The sequence below is a fragment of the Chenopodium album genome, chromosome 23 (genome assembly GCF_948465745.1).
Source record: "Chenopodium album chromosome 23, dcCheAlbu1.1, whole genome shotgun sequence".
In the NCBI taxonomy this organism is placed as follows: Eukaryota; Viridiplantae; Streptophyta; class Magnoliopsida; order Caryophyllales; family Amaranthaceae; genus Chenopodium; species Chenopodium album.
In genome coordinates, this window is record NC_137856.1 from 5,280,216 (window position 1) to 5,297,273 (window position 17,058).

The 17,058-nt window shown below is 38.4% G+C and overlaps 3 protein-coding genes across 3 annotated transcripts; 2 read left to right on the plus strand and 1 right to left on the minus strand.

Moving 5' to 3' along the window:
* Window positions 1-6,672: 6,672 nt before the first annotated feature.
* On the plus strand, window positions 6,673-7,584 carry LOC145606908 (uncharacterized). The gene is made up of 2 exons (XM_081662742.1): window positions 6,673-7,336; window positions 7,436-7,584. The coding sequence occupies exons 1-2, from the start codon at window positions 6,673-6,675 to the stop codon at window positions 7,582-7,584; spliced, it is 813 nt and encodes a 270-aa protein (XP_081518868.1).
* A 453-nt stretch (window positions 7,585-8,037) lies between these two features.
* LOC145608905 (zinc finger AN1 and C2H2 domain-containing stress-associated protein 13-like) lies at window positions 8,038-11,220 on the plus strand. The gene is made up of 2 exons (XM_081664492.1): window positions 8,038-8,321; window positions 10,157-11,220. Exons 1-2 carry the CDS (start codon window positions 8,223-8,225, stop codon window positions 10,907-10,909), a joined length of 852 nt encoding a protein of 283 aa, XP_081520618.1. The 5' UTR covers window positions 8,038-8,222; the 3' UTR covers window positions 10,910-11,220.
* Window positions 11,221-12,317: 1,097 nt separating this feature from the next.
* LOC145608016 (uncharacterized) lies at window positions 12,318-14,405 on the minus strand. Its single transcript, XM_081663618.1, has 2 exons — window positions 13,664-14,405; window positions 12,318-12,697 (listed from the first exon to the last, which is right to left on the minus strand). The coding sequence occupies exons 1-2, from the start codon at window positions 14,321-14,323 to the stop codon at window positions 12,539-12,541; spliced, it is 819 nt and encodes a 272-aa protein (XP_081519744.1). The 5' UTR covers window positions 14,324-14,405; the 3' UTR covers window positions 12,318-12,538.
* Window positions 14,406-17,058: the final 2,653 nt, after the last annotated feature.

Genomic DNA, 17,058 nt, shown 5'->3' on the forward strand with positions numbered 1-17,058 from the left:
TTCCCATCAGGATAAGTTGAAGCCCCATTGAATCCGGATACCGGGTAGGGTACCGGCGTGAGGTGCTTGGGCTTCAGCTTGATTTGATTGTAGGCCTTCCGGAACAAAATATTTGCCCCGCTACCACCGTCAACTAAGACTTTGCTGACGTCGTGGTTGGCCACCGTGGCGATTATCACCAACGGGTCCTCGTGAGGGTACGTCACCCCCCGACAGTCAGCGGCTGTGAATGTCATGTTCGGCACCGGTGACTGGGGTGGCTGTATATCAGCATGATTCACCTGATGGGTCAGAGCCCTGAGGTGACGTTTGTGCTCCCTCCGAGAGCATATTCCTCCCGAGATAACATGGATTGGAGGGAATTTTCCTTCCGCAGCTTTGCTGTTCTTTCGGGGGAAGTCAATTTCTTGCCGAGAGTCTTTCTCAAGCTTCTCGGCCTCTTTTTTCTCGCGGTGATCCGCGATATATTTTTTCAAGTACCCTTTCCGGACCATATCCTCGATTTGGTCCTTCAGCTGGATACATTCTTCAGTGTTGTGTCCCGGTGATTCATGGAACTCACACCACTGATTTTTATTTTTGCGCTGATACCACTCTGGGAGCGGTCTCGGCTTTCTGTAACTCTGCTCCTCCTTCGTCACGCTGTAAATCTTAGCGCGCGGAAGAGAGAGCGGAGTGTAAGATTCGTATCTGCCCTGGAAAGGAGCAGATTTTTCCTTCTTCGACTCGTTGGCCGAAGATTGTTCCGAGGCTTTCGCCTTTCCCTTTGCCTTTTGGCCTTGGCCTTCAGACGAGGGTCCTTGTTTTTGTTTCCCTCCCCCAGATTGGGGTTGGGCTTTTGCTTTGTTCCACTCTTCGGCTCGGATGAACTTATCCGAGGCATTCAGAGCTTCCTCCAAGGTCTGCGGGGTATGCATGACCATGAAGTCTAGGAACTTCCCGGGCTGAAGGCCATTCTGCATTGCAAAAACGGCTAACCCCTGGTCCAGCTGAGAGACGCTGGATGACTCGTTGCTGAAACGGGTCAGGTAGTCCCGGAGGCTTTCAGTCTCCCCCTGTTGCAGACCCATGAGTTCTGCAGTAGTCTTCTCTCGGCGGTTTGCCGTGGAAAACTTGCTCCTAAATTTGGAGGACAGATCGTCCCACCCTGTTATGGAGCCTTGTTTTACTCCCTTGGAGATCCACGCTTGCGCGACCCCTTTGAGAGTGGTTGGAAAATATTTGCACCAAGTCGCTTCGGACCTGGGGCAAAGATGCATGTGCGCCTCATACGAGGCAATGTGGTCCTTCGGATCCGAAGTCCCATCATATGTGATGTGCGACGGTATTTTAACCGTGGGCACGTGCTCTTCCAGTATCCATTGCTCGAATGGGGAACTGGTGGGTAGCATAACGGCCTTGCCCTTGTTCCTGGCCGAAGGGACCGCGCTCCGCCCTCTCAGAGAGGTAGGAGTGGTTTTCGTCCTTGGCTGGGAAGTTTGGGCCTCGGCTGCAGGGAACGAGAGGCGACTGTGCACACTCGGTTCCTTGCAGCCGAGTCGGTCGAGTACGCTTCGGCGAACAGTCTCGAGTTGTTCTCGGCGAGCAGAATCTGGTCGAGAAGCTGAGCTGCTGCTCTTATGCGTTTCTGGTCGAGAGGTTGAGGATCGCGAGAAAAATTGAGGGTTCTTTTTCCTCTCTCTTTCAGTTCTCCAAGTATCCTCTTCCCACTTTTCCAGTTCCCGGAAGGAATGAGGTTTTCCACCATCATGGTCTAGCTTCCTCCGCTGATGCCGGGTATGCGGAGGAGTTCGATCGCGAGGTGGAGGCATATTTTGTGCCCTCATGGCCTCCATGAGCACTGCCAGCGCTTTCGCCACCTCCTCCGAGCTGGGTCCCGTCAAAGGGGTCCTCGGCTGAGTGTGGGAATGAGAGCGAACAGTCAATGGTTGGCTTTGGGGCACAGAATGAGTCCTATGACCGGACTGATCTCTACTAGACCGAGAGGGACTCGGCCTATGATGAGAGTTGTGAATTACGGGAGAAAGGGAATCTTCCCCGAATGACCTTCTTCCCGAACTGGTACCCTTGGGAGAGTTCCGGTCCGGTGAGGGTGATGGTGTAGGAGTTTTAGGCTTTTCGCCTGCTCCTTGACGAAGGCTTTTGCTCTTGCGGTTCTTAGCCATTGCTACTAAGATGATTGCAAGATGATTCTGACTAGAGATTTGGCTTAAAGATTTTTGAAAGTCTTCCCCACAGACGGCGCCAAATTGTTTCGGATGAAAACAATGGGACCTTGCCGAAGGTCCAATGAGGTGGTGAAGACTGGGCTCGATCCAAGTGATGATGGACCGAGGGTTTCCTGCACAGCAAGCACACGTAAACTAGCCTCGGGGGTGTTGCCGAGGAAGGCCCCTCCGATGCTAAAGTCAGTACAATGTGTAGAGAGAAAGCTATGCAAGAGAATTAATTGCTTGAGGCTTTTTTGTGTTGTTAGAAAAATGACACATTGATGGCTTTTATACCTTGGCATATATGAGAGATGTGGGCCTGGACCCAATTGACTTGCCTTTGAGAGCTGGTCTTGACTTTAGCATGGGCTGGAGAGTTGAACCTTGACCTTGGGCTTTGGATTGGATCATTTAATGACTAGGCCCAATTGGACTAAATTGGACCCATACAAACATCAATCTCCACGTCAATGTTATAATTCGCTCCTTGGAAGAATTGAACGTAAGGCCTCGTGAAATACAGAGTTATAGCCACAATTCGTCTCTTGCACATCATTTACATGATTATATTCTATGTCCAATAAAAATGTGATTAAAATTAACAATGAATACGCTTGTATAACTTTGCATAAAGTACGTCATAAAATTACTCACAAAATAATGTACAAAGTACTTTTTTTTTAATATAAGAATATTGTCGATCAAAACTTCATAGAGAGTATGTGATTGAAGTTCTCATATTTTTCGAATTTCAGATTACGAAGCCTCATTATTACTTTTTTATACATGTATTGCTATTTTTTTTTTTTTTATTTGTGATAGTTAGCAACTTATACGAAGTAATTCAATTATACAACCATTTGTCTGATTCACTAAAGGATTTGTAGAGGTGAAAATTCTCTTATCTTTTTCTTGTTTCTAATGAATCTAATCTGTAAATATAAAATAAATTAACCTATGAGAGATTTTACTAGTTAAATAAGAAGGTCAATTTGATCCAGATAAGCAACAACAACTCCTGAACTCCGCCCACAACAACAACTGGGAGGGGAATGGAATTTAACCACCTATAACTAATCCCCAAATTCGAATTAGCCCAAAGGATGAACCGGGTGGAACACTAAAAATAAATAAATAAAAAAAATAAAAAAAAATAAAACAAGTAAAAACAACTGCCCATAAATAATTAATTAAGGTATCAGACAATTAAAATATAAGCAACACATTTTGCTTGAATTATGGATTTTGGTACTCTGAAGTCTTTAACTTTTGCTACCCCTATATTATATTACATTACAATGAAGATATAAAATAAGGATTATAAAGTGCAATTAGATGATTTAGCATCAATGATCATCATCATTATGGTTGCAAATTAAAATACAGAAAGGAAGAATGTAATAATCTGGAGAGAGTTGGAATTGCATTATGGGAACAATAAAGTTTCGTCCTACGTATTTGTTACACTAATTATATGTATCAACTAACAGCTCAGCTGTATTGCTTCTACTTGAAGTTGTATCAAAATTATTAATACGCGACTAATGATTTACTATTAGTCTATTCAGTAGCATGAAATAATTAGTGAGCCTAGATATACTTAAAAATATTACTCCCTCCATCCCTAAAAATAATTAGGAATAAATGCTAGAAAGAGGAATGTAATTTAGGGACGGAGGGAGTATATCAACAATATCTGTGGGCCTATTTTTAATTAAAAATTGTTGATTTTTCATGAAAACATCACTAAACTTTCTCGAAACGTACAGTTGAACAACAAAATCAATACAAACAGTATGTTTTTCAAACAAATTAAACCACTGTATTTGTAGACATACCAATACAGAATCACCAGCAAAAACTTCATTCACAATACCCTCAAATATAACCAAAACATCTTCACCACAAGCACTTTAACACAAAACCGGATACTCGATTTATCAGGACTATCATCATCTATCAAACGTGCAAAAATGCAGCAAATATCTTGTAATTGTCGAGGCTAATGCATAACTACGACCACATAAACGCAACCATTTCTAAGAAGGATGCTTATTTTATAGATAGAATCATTGAATGGTTCCACAAAACAACATTATCGACACTATATTTTCAGCAATTCCATGCTACTTTGATCCAAGCAAGCAAATACATTCTGTAGTTACATAGTTAATTCTAAGGGAGAAATAAGACTCTCACAATGCTGATGTGCTTCTATTCTCAAAATCGATACCTCGGGCATGTTCCACATCTCCTAGGACTGGATCTATCAACTTGAGCTACCCATATGCTGTATCAAACTCCTGCCAAAGCTAAAAGACTGATGCAGGAATAACGTGTTGATGGGAACGAGACCAATTTCTCCCAGAAAATACAATCATCTTGTTTCTTCATAATCCAAACATCACACGATGGAGAATTACACTTGTGGCAATGTATCGATAAATACCATTTATAGGCTTTCATCGCGATATATATTGATATAAATACCAATCACCAAGCGAAACTGGCCCGGGATATTCTCTTAACTTTTCGTCGACTAAATTAAAACAAATAGTAATAAATGACGAAGTGGTGGCAATCCAATACAAAGCTCCGCTCAAATCATATGGATAGGCCATAAAAACGAGACCATTACTCGAAGGACCAATCTGCTTCCACTCTCCCAGTCTCAACGACAAAACCCGAACTCGGACGCTATGATCAGCAGAAAAGAATGCACCAACTATCTTATAATCATCGAGGGCTGATACATAACCAAAACCACATTTCAACAATTTTTCTCTAAAATTGGTGCTAATCATACGACATTGACGAGTAGCAGGGTTGCACAAAATGAATTCGACATTCCGTGATTCTTCATAAATTAAAGATTTTTTTTTGAAATAACCACCCCTCTCAAATCACCCTATTTTGAAATAACCACCTCTTTTTTCGAATATTTAAAAAAAAACCACCCCTTACAAAAATAATGTTAAAATTTACCACACATTGCCTGAGTCCGACCAATTCTCTGTCAATATGGCCCATCTAACGGCTATTTTTTCATTTTACATACTCAGAGCCTTTATTCTTTTTTTCTCAATTCATTTTCACCAATAACGGTCATAAAAAAATCAAAAATCACTGATAAATCTCTAAATTCTCTTAAATTCTTTTGTAAATCAACAAAATAAACAAAATGAAGCTTATTAAGAATTAATCAGCGAAGTAAATTCGAACAATTGGAACCAGTAAACAGGTGATTGATTAACAACCCATATCTTTCGTTATTTGCCCTAATTAATGAGCAACAATATATTTGTTGTTGTTAAAGTAATTGTTGCTAATTATGTGTTTAATTGTTGTATGCGCCAGTGAATTTCACCCAAATTTGAGAATTATGGTTTATGAAAATGAAAAAATGAAGTGATGAAAAAGAATCGAGACTCTAAGTATATAGAAAAATAAATAAATAAATACGAGTAAATAAATAAATAAAAAGTTGTTAGGTGGGTCCACTTGATGGAAAATTGATCGGAATCTGACAATGAGTGGTGAATTCTAACTTCATTTTTTTTAATAGGTGGTTATTTTAAATATTTGAAAAAAGGGTGGTTATTTCAAAATAGGGTGATTTGAGGTAGTTATTCAAAAAAAAATACATAAATATGGCTTAGGATTTGTTCTCTTCACCTGAAACAAGTAGATCTGGTCTGAATTTTTCTGATCTGGTCTGGTCTGATCTGATTTAACAATTTGACTATACTTTGACCGCATTTTAATACTAATCTATAAAGAAAAATATAATAAAAATGGATTTTGTTAGATTCGTCTCATAATGAACTTTTTAAAAGGTAATTTTTATAAAAAAATTCAATACACAATTTACAATATTTAGCGATAAGTAAATGATAATCAAAACTTTTGATCTGGTCTAATTAGAATCTTTCTGATCGAATCTGAATTTATTAAGAAATAAGTAATAAGTATCTGAAATAAGTTGAAAAGTTTAAGTCCTTAATAATGGGACAAGAGGGAGTAGATAACTAGATATAGGCCCTGTTCTATCCACCTTAAAAAAAAAAATATTAAGTGAAAATAATTTCAGTTCAATAAAAATAAGTTCAGTTCAGAAAAAATAAGTTCAGTTCAATAAAAATCATTCCAATTCAGTAAAAATAAGTTCAGTTCAGTAAAATTCAGTTTTCTTAAAAAATAATTATAATAGAATATCAGTAAAATTAATTTCATTTCAGTAAAAATAATTTAAATTCAGCAAACATAATTTCAATTCAGTAAACTTAATTTCAATTCAGTTTTCTTATGGAGGATTGGTGACAATACCAATGTCAACATTTGGCATGACCCTTGGATCGATAGCGGTGAGAGTAGATTTATCTCCTCTTCCCCCTCTGATGAGGTGCAGCGTGTTTCTGATTTAATTAATCACGAAACCCGTGAGTGGGATGTTGATCGTATCATGGCATTATTTGATGAAGTTGTCTCCCGCTGCATTCTTTCGATCCCCCTTAGCGCTAGAAGTATCCCCGACATTCCTAGCTGGGCATTCTCAATGGATGGAAATTACTCCGTGAAAACGGCTTATTTATTGGGCAAATCATGTAACCTTGACAATTTCCACAAGTCTTGGGTTAACATATGGAAACTTGAAGTCACGCCAAAAGTAAGACATTTTATCTGGAGAATTTGTACTGGTACGCTCCCTGTCAAATCATATCTGAAATATAGACATATGGCTGTAGAGGATGACTGTCCGTGGTGCCCTGGCTGCCCTGAAACAGTTCGCCATGCTCTTTTCGACTGCTATACTGTCAAAGACCTTTGGGACGAATGCAGCTGCAAGGAGCTAGCCCACTGGCCGCAAGATTTGGATTTCATTGATTTCTTTGAAGGCTGGAGCAAGCACAAATCGCAACTACAATGTAGGGGTGCTATACTCATGTGGTCTATCTGGAATAGAAGGAATGACAAGATTTTTAAAGAAGTAGACTCGTTCCATCCTTCACTGGTGGACAGAGTTAAGCGCCTAGCAGCAGATTGTGAATCTTATGCAAAAAAGATTTATGGTACAACAGCGAAGAGGAAGTGCAGTAGCCCCAAAACTTGGTCTGCCCCGCCATCAGGTACGATAAAATTGAATTGTGATGCCTCAATTAGTGAAGATGGTTGGATTGGTTTGGGGGTTGTTGCAAGAGATTGACAGGGTGATGTTGTATTTGCAGCCACCAGGAGAGTCCGAGCTTATTGGCCTCCTTTAATTGCCGAATGTAAAGCGGCAGCCATGGCTGTGAGGCTTGCCAAACGCTACAATCTGTCTAATATCGTGCTTGAATCAGACTGTCAAGTGCTCATTGGGAGGCTAGCTGTGTAAGGGATCAATCTTCTTCTCTGATTTAGATGCCTTACTTGAAGACATTATTAGCTCTAGCACTAGTTTTAATTCTATCTATTGGTGTCATGTAAAGCGGGAGGGTAATACTGTAGCTCATAATTTAGCCCGCATTGTGCCTTTTGGTTTTGAACAGGTATGGGAGAACCATAGTCCTTGTGAGGTTGCTCCATACATTCTTATGGACAAATTAATAATATAAGGCACCATCCGTTTTTCCTCAAAAAAAAAAAAAAAAAAATTCAATTCAGCGAAATTAGGGTGAAGAGAACGGGGTCATAGTCATATAATTTGTACTGTAGTCTTGTTAGGTGCTCGACACACAAAAAAAACAAAAAAAAAAAAAAAAAAAAAAAAAAAAAAGGTTGACTTGTTCTTGTTTAGCACCAAAATCAAGACTTTTCATCTCCCCTCTTTCTAATTCGCCTCCGTCTTAACGCGGAATCAGGAATTCACGCCGGAGTTAACCAATTCCCGATTTCCATCGACTTCATCTCTTTACTCCGTACTTTACACCAAGTTCCAAAAATCCCCTTTTAATCCAAACATTCAATTTTCAATTCCTCCATTTTCTTTGTCAAAATTCAACAAAGTAATTAAGAAAAAGAGAGGAATTAAAGATGGGAACTCCGGCATTCCCAAATCTGGGTAAACATTGCTCCGTTGATGATTGTAAACAAATTGATTTCCTCCCTTTCACCTGCGACCGCTGCGACCAGGTGCCTATTTTCTCTCTTTCTATATTTTAATCTTATAAATTTAAATTAAATGCGGTTTCTTTGAATTGTTTATTGGGTGAATTAATTTAATTGTGATGTAGACTGGATTTGATCCGAGGTCTTGGGTACCACTGCCCCGACATATGCATCATTTAAAATTGTTTACCTGGATATGTGAATGTTTGATATGTTCAAGATTGAATTTTTGATAATGTATTAGGACATCACATAATTGAATTATTAGCAAACACTATTTAAGGGATTTATTGCAACTTTTGAATTGGGTATACTTTTTATACTAAAGTTATTTAGTAGGGGATTAAATTGTGTTGGATCTTAGAATTATTCATGGTAATTAGCTGAATGCTGAAGTTAATTTGAAGATTTGGAAGGCCTAAGTGTTGGCGGGCATGTAGAAATGAGGAAATCTTAGGATTTATTGATTTTTCGAAATATATATTGGGGTGCATTGTGATTACTAATAGAGTATAACATAAATTTTGATATTGCGGTTCTAGAGATGTATTAAGTATATTGATAAAGACAATCCATGCCATATTGCTCAGAAATTTCAATGACCTTTTCTCAAGATACTAGCTTAATATAGAGAAGCTGTTAGGGTTGTGAAGAATAATATAGCTGCTTGAATTTCATATTTATAGGCGGGGTTTTGGGCAGTGGGTATAAGCTAACAAATTACTTGATATTATATGTACCTTCTATGTGCCCTTGGAAGCAATTTATGACTTTGAACTAGAATGAATGAAATAATTATTGGGCTGATCTACTGTGAAGTCATATGACAGTTTGTTGAATCTCGGCAATCTACTACAACAGTTAGCGTAGATAGCCTCTTTGCATTTAAATGGTGATGTGGTTGCCGTGGCCCAACTTGTCTCAATTCCAATTTCCGAGTGGTACCTTTCCCTTGTCACAAGCCTTGATTAGTTGCTTTGGTATGACATTGTTATGCTAAATGGATAGATCTGCAGATAGGCTGTGAAACTTTTGTTCTTTGTCCTGTAACCTGTAGGATATTTAGAGGCTTTAAGACTGGTCTATTCTCTAAACCCCTTGAATTGAACCAAATGAATCCAAGTTGGTTCTCAACTTCCTTCCCTTGGATTGGTCAATATTTAAAGCTCATTTCTTGACAGTCTTTTAACAAATAACACATCTGACATTCATGTCCCCAATGCTACAATGTATAAGTTGTATGCCTGTGGCATGCATGTAGCCGGTAAAATTAAGAATTACTGCTAAATGGCCCTCCATTTTCTAGGTTTCGCCTTTCACCCGTAGCCTTTACGTTCACGAGGAAGTGAATATGTACGTTTGTGCTCATTGTTTAATCAGGAATGAAATGTTTGAAGGATTTGTGGTATTGTTTAATTCAATAAGGTGTTGACTTGTTGCTATTATGCTTACTCCATTGTGCCGACTTGTTCGTTGGAGCTGGAGTTGCTGCTTTCATGGCCTTCTGGGCATGGAGTAACTGTATGGTCTTTTGTTTTGAATCTTGTGATACTTGTTTCCTACTTGACATTCCATATTAATCGCTGCTTGTGTATCAGGGACCAACTAACTGACTTTGTGCCTATTCCTTTATCTTTATTCAAGTTTGTTGATGCTCTAATTTCTGTGGAAATATTATGCTTTTGGGACCAATTATTTGGAATGGTGCATAATCCACTTAAGCATGGACTGTAAAATTTATGTTTCAGCTGATTGCATCATGATTTGTCCATTGTTTATCAGGAACTTGGTGTCTACACTCTTTTATTTGTCATTGATACTCACTGCAATGATCTTTATTATTTTGATCATATTCTCAGGTATATTGCCTTCAGCATAGAAGCTATAAGCAGCACCGATGTCCACATGGTGACAACCAAGGTGTCACTGTTGTCATTTGCCCACTTTGTGCTAAAGGAGTTCGCCTGAAACCTGACGAAGATCCAAATATCACTTGGGAATCTCATGTTAACACCATCTGTGACCCAAAAAATTACGAGAAAGTAACTAAGAAGAGGAAATGCCCTGTTGTTGGTTGTAAGGAAATCCTCGTGTTCTCCAATACTGTCAAATGCAAGGAATGCAGCACGGATCACTGCTTGAAACATCGATTTGGGCCCGACCACAAGTGTCCTGGGCCCCCCAAATCCAACACTGGATTCCCATTCATGGGTCTCTTGACCAGCAGTAGTAGAAAAGAAGTGCCACGGCCTAAAGCTCCAGTCCAATCAACTTCATCAGTATGGTCTCGATTTGTTAATGCAGCTGAAACAGGCATGGCGAAGTTGAGTAATGATTTTAACCAGGTACTTCAGGTAGGCCAAGGTAGTAAAAGTAGCTCAAATAGTGGTGGATCAGGTGGACAGGAAGTGTGCCCACAGTGTAACGCGAGGTTTTCATCAGTTACTGCACTTGTGGAGCATGTGCAGAAAGCGCATGAAAAAAGTAATAATCGCATGGGTGTTAGGAAGTCAACAATTGATGCATGCCCTAAATGCAGCAGAGGATTTACTGATCCTGTTGCCCTTGTTGAGCATGTTGAGAAGGAACATGGTGGCACTTCAAGGGCTTGAAAAGGCTCTTTCTTTCTTTCTTTCATTATCTTGATGTTGAGCTGGTCATATCTGCCTGAGTAGCTGTAAAATTGTTAAATTAGTGATTTATTCTGTTCTTGGGTGTCCCTTTAGGACTGGAGAAACACAAGTCCACTGATTATTTTTGTACTGATATCTGAAAGAAGTTCGACTTCATCAATTCATTTTTTTTTTACAAAGTTGAAATGTACATTGAACGGTCAGATTGGAATTTAGTGTGAATTATACTATACAAGTGCTCGAAATTTTTCTAGCTGTAAATGAAGTCTGCTCTGTTTTATGTCCTCTTACTTCATAGCCTGTTTTCTTGTTTATGAATTTTCCTATATGCATCGTGATTTGGTTGAATTGTAATGAATTTTCTGCTGTAAAACAAGTCTATTTCTGTGATGCAGTGTCTAACTTCCAGATTTTCTGCTTTTTGTTTCAGTATTACATAGACTAAGCTGCAAGAAGTGACGCGATTAAACTTGTGATGTTATTTCTATTTTACCTTAATGCTAAACATTTTTTGTTTATCTGAGATTAAGTAGATAAAAGGGACATTGGCACCATACACATCATTGATGGCGCTCACGTTTGCTGCTTAGTTGTACTGTGTTGCTAAGATGGACATTCCACTAACACCATTGAAGCTTCCTCCACAATTGAAGCTAAGCTTGCTCCTTACCCTCCACCAACAACCTCACCAAATTAAACGAAAACCTATAGGGTAAAATTTAGGGCATGGTTCACAAAGATCGGCAGTGACAAGAAGATCGATGGTGGCAGTTGGGTTTCATTAGAGAGGACAGTAAACCTCATTTACATTGGGGAAGATGAAGCAAGGTGGTGCTAACTCATCAAATGAGTAAGAATGCAGTTTCAAGGAATTAGTACAGAGTGTCTAAAACTATCTGGTCACCTGTATTAATTGTGACTTAGAGAGTTAATGGTCAGTCTTACATGATAGGGTGTATGTAGTTATGAACCATGACCGTGGTATAATAACAAGGAGTCAAGGATGGCTCTTGTGTTTTCTTTTGTGTTCACATTGCAATACCAGATTACCAGTTTCTCAAAATCCTTCTTTAGTTCTTTACAGTCATCTTTTCCCTCTCCAAAAATAGGCTTTGATCTATTTTAATTCAAGTACTTCTGATTTTGCCAATTACACGGTCTACGAGATGCAAGAAAAAAAATCCTCTTAACCCTGCTGAAGCCCAGACTACAAGCACAAAACAACACTTGAACCAAATCAGATGCCTCAATCAATAAGATAAACCCCCTCCTTAGCTTCATTTGATTTAATAAAGACCTAAACATGCAGCTAAAAGTAAAAAGATTTGGTTTTGTTGACATCTCCGAGCAAAGTTTATAGGACCTTTATCAACATCAAAGACAATAATAAATCAATAATATCAATACTTGTTCACCATTAAAAAACTTAGAAGTAGCACTTATATAAACCTCAAAAAGAGTACAAATCCAGCACAGAAACAAAACTGCAAGATGAGTTGGTGTCTTTCTAGCAATTTGGACATGACATTAAGCAACCAAAAACATAATTAATAAAACCTATTAACTCGAACCACCTAAAAAAAGTTTGTTTGATCATCTAGGAAAAGCTTAGGCTTCAACCCTCTCATCTTCAATTAAGGCGATCTTGGCAGTTGGCTTTGAGAGGAAATCAGTGTGCTCCTGGAATGGAGACTTGGTGAAGCGAGTCTCTTTCCATAGATCGGGGGTCAGGAAACTGTAGGTCTTCAACAAACAGTCGAAGGTGGCCTGCAAAAGCATAGCACATTAAGCTATTGACAGAGCATAGGGCATTACACATTTACACTAACTACACGGACTTACAAACTTGTTACTCCATACAAAAACAACCTAAGATGAAACAAGACACAAGATGAAAATTTTGTAGCTACTCCATACTATATTCAACCCCTTCAAGACAACATACTGATATATCTCAACAGTCACCGAAACCATGATTTAGCATACGATAACAAAATGTATAATCTAACAAAGGATCATTTTAAACAAATAGAATAGTATCAAGTATGAGGTTGAGAATTTCCTTGCATCCAATACTTACTCTGCTGCAAACAAAAGGCGATTAAGACTAGTTCTAAACCTCCAAACATATATGCCATTATCATCATTCAAACGAGAAAAAAAATAGCATGTGAATGACTCAGATGTTACCATCATTCCATAATGTATAAACCAACCATAAAATATGTCTAAAAACTGTAAGAAAATCACAATTCCTAATGAAAATGCCACAAACACAATGAAAGCAAATTGACAAGAAAATATTGCATTCAGATTATAGTTCCATTCTATCTAATCTGCAGGACAGTGTAAGTCCAAGTTAATTTCTTTTTGAAAAATGACTGCAATTTGTAATCTACAAATAAAAATCAGGTTCTCAAAAAAATTCAATCACTTCCACTGACCAAAATACACCATAATTTGATCAATCAAACAAAATATAATAAATAACCTAAACAAAGATCAAACGTATTGCAAATCATAATTCACACAACATATTAAAAATCATTTCAATTATAATCATAATTAACAGATCAATTATAAATCATTTTACAAAAATAAAACCAAACAATTGAACATCAACCAATAATCAAATAACAACTGCAATTACAAATCTTATAATAATCATCCAAAAAATAAGAAATTCATCAAATTTAGAATAAAAAATAATAATAAGAAGCAATGAGATTATACCTTGACAAAGTTACCCAGAGTCTTGGTAGATCCACGAGAAGAAGTAAAAACATCTTCAATCCCAGCAAATTGAAGAACCTTCTTAGGAACCCTAGCAGCAACAATCCCAGCACCACGAGGAGCAGGAACCATCCTAACAGTAACCGACCCACATTTACCGGTAACCTTACACGGTACCGTATGTGGTTTCCCAATCTTATTCCCCCAAAAACCTCGCCTCACAGGTATCACACTTAGCTTAGCCAATATGATCGCACCACGAATAGCCGTCGCAACTTCCTTCGAACACTTGACACCAAGCCCAACATGACCGTTACCATCACCGACCACAACGAAGGCCTTGAACCGGGTCCTCTGTCCGGCCCGAGTCTGCTTCTGAACCGGCATGATCTTCATCACCTCATCCTTCAAGCTTCCGAGGAGTTCGTCGACGATTTGGTGCTCCTTGATGGGAAGAGAATGGAGGTAGATTTGTTCAAGGGATGTTATGCGCTTGTCTTTCACGAGACGACCGAGTTTGGTGACGGGAACCCATTTTTCTTCCTCGTCACGACGGCCGGCGCGACGGCGACCACCACGACCACGGTCGCCGCGAGGAGGGCCGCCGCGTCCGCCGAAGCCGCGGCTGAATCCGCCTCGTTCTCCGCCTCTTTCTGCCATTGTTAGGGTTTTGGGGTGGGAGTGAGAGGTAAGGGAGTTTAGGGTTTGAGAGAGAAAGGGGGCGATAAGAGGGAAATGAAGGGGAGATAGTGGGTTTATATATCAAGGTTGGAATTAGGGTTTTGTTTAGTGAAGTGTGAGAGAGTTAGACTGAGTTTTGGGCTTTTTTTGTTTTTTAGGGTTGAGGGTTGATTTGTATTTGTTGATTTTTGGGCTGTAGTTTGTTGAGATAAATAATGCGGATTCATGAATGAGGATGAGATGAGCCTTATTTACAAGACAAGACGTAATTGATAGTTAAGGCACGATTAGTCCCTTCATACAATGCCTATATTAAGCATTTATTCCTCACATAATTAAGAGAAAGAGGCATTGTATTAAGGGACGGAGGGAGTAATTTATAAAGAGGACAAAGTGTATGAGTTTATTATAATTTATGGGGAATAGAGAGCATGGAGGAGAGAGATTGTGGACCAATATAATGAGCCATTTAAATAACACACGTAGTATAAAGTTACCAAATAGGAAAGATGCTAAGTGATTAGATTTCATGGAATAGATCAAAACGAAAAGTGAGTAGAACTTCAAAGAACGGAGAGAGTACAAACGATTTAATCAGAAGATGTAGAAGCAATTGATGATGTATGAGTGCTAATTCCATAATATAAGGGCCTGTTCTCATTGACTGAACTCAGCCGAACTGAACTAAACTGAACTCAGCTGAACTGAACTCAGCTGAACTGAACTGAACTCAGCTGAACTGAACTCAGCTGAACTGAACTCAGCTGAACTGAACTGAAATGAACTGAAATGAATATTTTATAAGAGAAGGAAATTAGGAGCTGAACTGAACTGATCTGAACTAAACTGAATTTCAACGTAAGAGAACAGGCCCTAAGCCATTGAATTGATACATGAATAGTGAAAAAAGTCCAACGTCTCATGTATTTTGGGACAGAGGAAGTATTATGAATATTAAAATCTGTACATAACCAATAAAAAGAAATAGAGAGAGTATTATAAATAGTATTTAAAATATGATAATAACCAATAAAAAGAAACACCGGGGTACACTTAGGGGTAAAAGTTTGGTTTGCGGTGTGGTTTATAGCCCAAACCACATTAATTCGGTTTTGGGATTTTTCAAACCACACCGCACCATATTATAACTATTGAAACCAAACCAAACACTCCGTTTTAAATTTGGTTTTTCAAAAGAAAACCAAACTGCACCGAAATTTTTCATCCTCTTCCCTTTTGCTCCATCTAACTGGTCATTCACTCTAACATTGCCCATATTGGTTGACATTGTAGGACATAAAAAAAAAACATAAGTTTTATTATTTTTTGGCTTTATAAATGTAGGTAGAAATTAGTATTGGGCTAGACTATAATTTAGATATGGGCCATAATTCGGTTTGGATTTTGGTTTTTGGTTTTTCAAATCTTAAATTCGAAATCAAACCATATTAATTCGGTTTTGGGATTCCTCAAACCGCATTAGAAAAAAAACCGCACCACATTTTTAATTCGGTTTGATTTGTAGTTTGGTTTTGTTTTAAACCACATTAATTTCACCCCTAGGTACCCTACAAAATTAATCATCCTAAAGTAACTGAAACATTTTAATATACGTTTTTGTTGATAATAACGTTATTTTACATAAATCTAATAATGTGATATATATATATATATATATATATATATATATATATAAAGGGGAATTTAGAGCCACGTAGGATCTAATTTTTTTAGTGCGCCATGTAGGATGATAAATTTTAGTAGTAGCCAATTTTTTTATGAACGCTGGTTTGAGTTGCTAGACTACTGGTTTTATGAACGTTGATTTCGTTTATTTGTATTTTGGACACTTGTAGAGGCTACTTTGAAGCATTCGCCTCCTCTTAATGGGTCTAGAACTTTAGGACTTGATTTTAGTATTTTACTAACTTTATGAACACTCGAAAGTAATCAGAGTAGATTACTCATGCGGGTCTCACCGAGGTTGATCTTATGCGGGATGCTGAATTAGGGGAGGTAATTGCTTCTAGGTATATGTGTGTATGTGAGTGTTCATGTTTTCATGATATTCTACAGATTCATTCATGAGCTAATTAATCACTTGATTTGAACGAGCAGACGGACTTTACTTGATTGAAGTGGACAGAATCCTACAACCTGGAGGCTACTGGATCCTTTCCGGGCCACCCATCTACTGGGAGGGTCATTGGCAAGGTTGGAGAGAAGCAAGGGAGATTTGAGCTCTGAACAAAACACCATTGAAGTTGTTGCTAAAATCCTTTGTTGGAAAAAATTGAAGCAGAGAGGGGATATTGCAGTGTGGCAGAAACCTTCTAATCATGGAACACTGCAAGAAAAGCCGCAGGGTTTTTAAGAAACTGCGATTTTGTGAGGCTCAAGATCCTGAACATGCATGGTATCTATACAATCTTTTATCCTATAGGGTACCCTGTTACCTACTCCCTCCATTCCATTTAGTTTGCACACGAGTTTTTTTAGTATTACTAAAGTTCATACAATTTGATTGGTTACTTAGGCTCTCACAAAATTTATTGCAGGTATACGAAAATGGAGGACTGTCTAACTCCACTCCCTCCAGTCTCTAATATAACTCAAATAGCAGGAGGGTAAAGAGTGAAATGACCAGCCAGACTAACTGCAATTCCTCCAAGGGTGAGTAGTGGTAGCTTGGAGGGTATATCCCCTAACATTTT